General features: G+C 43.3%; 1 protein-coding gene and 2 long non-coding RNA genes across 8 annotated transcripts in view; 2 read left to right on the top strand and 1 right to left on the bottom strand.

Annotated features, from left to right (window-relative positions):
- The window catches only part of ncam2a (neural cell adhesion molecule 2a), a 161,098-nt gene that overhangs the window by 20,617 nt on the left and 134,481 nt on the right, over positions 1-6,000 (bottom strand). For all 3 annotated transcript variants that reach the window (XM_088406239.1, XM_088406232.1, XM_088406246.1), the window contains exon 8: positions 4,598-4,743. In XM_088406239.1, coding sequence (XP_088262365.1) covers positions 4,598-4,743 — 146 coding nt within the window. The remainder of the gene's footprint in view (positions 1-4,597; positions 4,744-6,000) is intronic.
- The window catches only part of LOC148427911 (uncharacterized), a 30,936-nt gene that overhangs the window by 3,350 nt on the left and 21,586 nt on the right, over positions 1-6,000 (top strand). The gene's annotated exons all lie outside the window — the stretch shown is intronic.
- Positions 4,362-6,000, top strand: part of LOC148427912 (uncharacterized) — a 2,841-nt gene continuing 1,202 nt past the window's right edge. Inside the window, exon 1 of the long non-coding RNA XR_015864176.1 lies at positions 4,362-5,116. This is a non-coding gene — a long non-coding RNA (uncharacterized LOC148427912). The remainder of the gene's footprint in view (positions 5,117-6,000) is intronic.

The following is a 6,000-nucleotide window of genomic DNA, read 5'->3' on the forward strand; positions in this document are numbered from 1 at the left end:
AGGCGTGGATTGAAGCAGTACCTGAAGGCTGTTGGAGACACAGTCACCAAATCCAGAACCGATGATGCATTTTTGCTGTTCTCTTTTCATTACCACCCTGACAGTAGCTTTTCTTCAGGAGTATTTGTTGCATTGTAGTGTTCTCTTGGGCTATACACTATGGGGCAGCAATGGCTATAAACAGTAACAAGGTCATGCATCATCAGGTATCCACTGTTAGTGCCTGAGCAAATGGACCATTGCCATCTGAGACGATCGAGCTTCTCACTACATGACTACATGACATCCTGTTGGATGGGGAGCTACTGCTATGAAAATAGTTTTTGATGTGAAACACAGGACTCATGCATATTTCACAAAGTAACTGCACATGAAAGAAAATGTTACATGACAGGCCTCATTAATTCGATTCCAAAATCAGCTATTGCCACTCTGTCACTTTTGATATCGTCAGATCCTGAGATCTGCCTCAATCTTGTTATAGTCCTTCTGTGATGCATTTTCACAAAACCAGGCTTATTTATGTCTCTAAATAAATGTAGTCAAACAATTAACATTGAGATGTTGATACAATCTTGTTCCACACGATCCTCTTTAAAATAATAGATAATACATGGAGGTAGCTCACAATTTCACAACATTACAACAATTTGAACGTTGCTGATTTGAAGTCCATAGTTTTAAGGCAAAAGTCATCAGAGCATAGTTCACTCCTATAGGCCAGTATTCCTCAACCACGAGTCCAAAGACCAGGTGGTACTATGAGACTGACAAGAATTTATTTATTAGTGACTTAAGACCCTGAGATCGAAGAGCCCACTCCGGAGTTTCCACACACTGCTTCCTCAAGGGAAGTTGCTTCGGTGGAATTGAGGAGGTCTTTGACGTATTCTGCCCATCGGCTCACATTGTCTCGAGTCGAGGACAGCAGCGCCCCATCTCCACTGTACACAGTGTTTTTTGAAAATAGTGTTTTTTGAATTTCCTCAAAGCTGTCTAGAATTCGCTTTCCATGGCCTCAATGAACTCCTCTCACACCAGAGTTTTTGCCTCTGGGACCACTAAAGCTGTAACCGCTTTGCCAGCTGCTTTTGGACTCCCATGGGACAAAATGCCCCAAGAAAACTCTTACTTCAGCTTGATGGCATCCCTTACAGCTGGTGTTCACCACTGGGTTTGGGAATTGCCTACTTGACGATGGAGACGCGGAACATGGTCCGCTCGGACTCAGTGCCCCCCACCTACCCTAGGAGATGGGAGAAATTCTACGGGAGGTGGCAGTTGAAACTCCTCTTGTATGATAGACAACACCCTTGTGAAGTTGTCAAATCAAATTTTCAGAGCTTGCAGAAGTACAAACTGTATCTCGCTAGTAGAGTACATTTTCCACATTGGCATTTCTCAAAACTTGCCGAGATTAAACAGAAAACATACCATGCCCAGAAATGGCACCAGCATGCATACTATACTGTATAGCAAATCTAATGCAAATGTATCCCTCTTTCAAACTATACATTGTTCCCTCATCTTCAGCAGTTAACCGGGAGGCTCCACTCCAGTTCAACGTCTGAGGGCCGTTACTCCCAGGGCAACTCCGGCCCTCCGTGTTCCCCGACTACAGCCAAGTGATGGAAACCAGAAGGGATTAAATAAGGTTTAATAATGTAAGATTTTATATGTGCACTGCAATAGGTCAACATCCAAGGAGTGCCAGTGGCATGTGCATTTACAGTTAACTCATCTGTTTGGCATGTAGGGAATCTTCACAGTGCGTCTCTCTGCAATATAGCTAAGTGAAGCACGAAGGGTGCAAAATATGGAGCACAAAGTAGCAAGGGAACACTGTAATCTAAAGGGAACTGTACTGTCTGGTGGAAATGTTTTATCTTGCAATGTTTTCCTGCACAATGAAAACATATCTTCCCCAGCACATTGAGCACAATGTAATGTCCCCAGTCCACCAGAGAACACTCCATGTCGTCTCTGCTTTATCCTATTGAGTTTGTCGGCACTCTTATCTTGACAATACTGTCAGCCAATCAGCTGCAGTGGCTCATCACTTCAGACTTTGAATGTTTACGTTGCCAGCAGGGGTCAACGGGATTGGAGAAGTACACGCACACTCTGAATGTTGAAGATGGAGGGAACAGCTAGGAGGAGGAAGGGAGAGGAGGCCTTCCAGGAGGAGAGCTTCGAGTCAGAAAATGACCAGCCAACAATCTCTCGCCCAAACCACCACCCCCATTCCACTCCTCGCAGCCAACTGCCGGGTGTGTGCGTGGAGACCAAGGCAGCCTCCAAAGCCTACCCTATTTGATATGCAGCTCAGTGTAAGGCAAGTGGCCAGCACATAACAGTGAAGTGCAGACACACACACACATACAGTGCAGGCAGAGGTTCCATGCATGTTCATGCAATCACACATGCACAGTGCGCAGGGGGCAGGTGGGACAACACACGGCTAAAAAGTGCATAGGTTTAAAGGATTGGTAAAGAAGAGAAAGTATAGAATGTTGTGTTCTAATAGAATGCATAAGTAATATAAAGAAAGCATGGGGGTTTCAGATTGGTGGGCTGAGACACTTGCATTGCAATGGTTGAGACTTATTAGAAATGCCAGCTGTAAATGTCAGCATGGCTTGAAACTAACTGTCGTCCTCTTTCTTCAGATTTTTTTTTTTTTTTTTTTTCCCTGTGCTGTTCACGTTTGACTCCTACGTTGCCTCATCTATGCGGCAAAGACAAAATGTTTTGAAAGCAGTTGTTGGAACAAAAGACAGCAAGTCCATAAACCAGTCCATTTGTAGCTGAAGCTTATAGATGAGCCTAAACTACCGCAGATTCTGCTTTGCTATTAAAATCAGATAAAGCCATACCGCTCTTTTAGCTGACGTTTATCTCCTCTTTTGTCCTTGTCCCAAAGAATTTCTCTTGAAACGCAGATACACATATTGCCAAGCTGCAGCCTTTTTCAAGGCCTCACAACCATAGACGTTGCTCCAGGTCTGGTTATCTGTACCTGCTGCTTCTGTGCCTCTGAAAATTTCTAATGTCAACATTAGTGGTAACATATAAAAACAACAGAGAAGGACTGAACAAAAAAGGCGTTGAAAAGAAAATCCTTTTCTGCATACGCTGCAAGTAGTGAAAAATGCAGGCGAAAACTAATCTCGCGCTGGAAAGAAAGATTGGCATCAAAGTGGCTTAATGTGTTCCATTAGCATGCTGTACACCTATTCAGCTTGTGTTTCTTCAACCACTGGTTCTCAAAGTGGGGTCCGTGGACCCCAGGGCTCCATCGCCTGACTGCAAGGGGTCCGTGCAATTACTCGGGTTATTAATAAAACATGTATTTACATCACTTTATTTGAGATTGCATTGTGAATGTATTCCTGACTCTTCAGTAAAGGAATTAATTCAACAGTTTAATATATTTTTAAAAATGTAATAACGTTGTTATTCGTCAAATAGATTCACGTAATCCACGTCATCGTCAAAGAGCTTGATTATTTATTCACTAAATTGTTGGAAGCAACCTTTTTAGGGGAAATTGACCCCTTAAAATGTTATGAGAAGGCATGCCATGTGTAATTTTTATTTGATAAACTTCAGTATGGCTGAAAAGTAACATTTGTTGATATATTTGTTGAAATAGACTGAGTTTATTATGAAGAGGCATGCAATTTGCAATTTTTATTTTGTCAACTTCAGTATGGATGAAAAGTCACATATATTTGTTTTTATATTTGTTGTCAAATTCAATATGTTGGTGACCAAAACGGGCACTTTTGGTTTAAATTCTTATCATTTTTTTTGGTGTTTGTTTTTGTTTAGTTGCCGCAATGGGGGTCTCTGGGAAATGTAATTTCCTTAAAGGGGTCTCTGACTGCAAAAGAAACCCTGCTCTATACAACTTTATTTTAAATTGCCTTTCAAGATGAAACGATAAATAAACTTGCATTTAAGGAGTATAGCACTGTTCTACCCTAGGTACTCAAATTACTTTACACTTAATGCATACATTTACCTACTGATGACAGATACGGCATCAGTAGCACCTGGGGCTTCAGAGTTTTGCTCAAGGACGCTTCGGTCACATGCGTCAGGGGATCGAACCCTGACATGAACAGCATTGATAAGCTTTTTTTTCTCTGGATTTGTTTTTTCCTTTGAGGCAAACAATCTTAGAGCCTGCCCGATCTGGGTTTGCCGCTTCCTGAACCTGTTGTCGGTAGCGGGGACATTCTTTGAGAAAGTCCCTAGCATGTTTCAGTATATGAGGGGACTCTTAAGAACAAAGCCAGTCCAGTTGCCTTGATTCTAGCTTTGCAGGTTATCAAAAGATGGAGAAACTCAATCGATATTTTGCAGGAGAATGTATGAATCCTTTTTAAATGGTTGTATTTTAAGATTCATTACAACATATTCACTGCCACTGACAGCTATATAAGGCAAAGATCCATTTTAACAGGGCTAGAGGAGAATGAGTTGAGGAGAAACGTACAAACAGAGGGTCTACAATAACTTCAATATGTGTGTCCACACTGGATGTCATTGTGCACAAATGAAGTACCAAATGGCTCTTTTGGCACTCTACCTTGTCGACACCCACAAAGGTCCGCCCATCAATGGCTCGTCTCCAGGAGATGTCCGGCAGCGGCTCGCCCTCAGCGATGCAGGATATCATGACGGCGTTGCCCTCCACCGCCGTCACATTCTTCAGCTGTGTGATGTGGGGCTGGACTGGAGGATATCTCGGCGAAGTGGAGAAATGAACATTAAAGGGAAAATAAAAGAGAGAGGATGAGAGCGCCAGTCAAAAAGAGGAGGAGATGAAGGCTGTGCCAGCAGGTTTAAGCACACGCACAGATGATGCATGACTGAGGTGCTGATCATTTATAAATCACAGGCTTCTGCTTCTGTCAAATAGTGGTGGAAACCCTCTGGCCCATTTTCAACAAATTTACAGATGAAGCAGGTCCATCTTTCTCACACATCCAGCCTTTCTCTGCTGTGATGCCTCTTCCGCCTTTCCAGGCTCTGTTTGGAATGATGTTTCTCTGATTCCGGTCCCAATCCCAAGTGGTGTAAAGGGTGCTAGGATCACGAGTTCCAGGTAAGGAGCTCAAAGCAAGCTTGAAATATTAGTATTTGGAGGACAGAGCGCATGATGTACAACTGATGGATAACATTTATACGTTTTTATGAGTCAGAACATCAGTTCATTAGTTTGCTGCACTTGATGAAAGCTTACCTTGTAGAGCCCGGTTTATGCTTGACACGCGAACGCTCCGCGCGGAAAGGAGACGCGTGGAATCTCGCTGGCACGCGTTTTGCAGGCCTTAATACTCGCTGCGGGTTTCCCCCACAGTCAGCCAATCCCATGCTACAGGTGGCAGTAAATGGAGTCTACATCATACAAACAAGACTCCTCGATGACAGAGGTAGAGAATCCTAGATGATTCAATCGATCTAAATTCTGCGTGCACGTCAGGAGTTGTTTATGGTATTTAGGACACGGTTGTCCTTTTCAAAAAGGTGTTTGTACCAGCGAACATCCATAAGCAGTGGTTTCTCTGCCATGTATTCCGCGTGGTAAAAAAAATTCCAGCGCGCACCGCGCTGCTGACCCGCACAGAGGGGCGGGGTGGCCGAAATGATGTCATTTTAACACGCGGAGCCGCGCGGAGCTTGTCGACCTTTCAAGCATATACCAATCTTAAAGAGGTACATTTATACCGGATCTGACTTTTCCAAAGCAAACCAACATAGCGCATTCTCTCCATTGGGATCAATAACTGTCTGAACTAAAATATGAGTGATTACTGCTGCATTCTACGTGCTTGCGTGAAGGGACTATTACAGTACAGTACATTGGGGTAATTTCTCAATCAAAATATGAGTTTCTTTGGTGGCAATATCTCCACCCTTAAAGACCTTGTTGCTGCCACACCCCTTTCCCATCGTCCTCATTGAACGTTGACTGCTTTGAAAGTGCGG

The sequence above is a fragment of the Hippichthys cyanospilos genome, chromosome 2, assembly GCF_059441005.1.
Source record: "Hippichthys cyanospilos isolate Australia breed blue-spotted pipefish chromosome 2, RoL_Hcya_1.0, whole genome shotgun sequence".
NCBI lineage: Eukaryota > Metazoa > Chordata > Actinopteri > Syngnathiformes > Syngnathidae > Hippichthys > Hippichthys cyanospilos.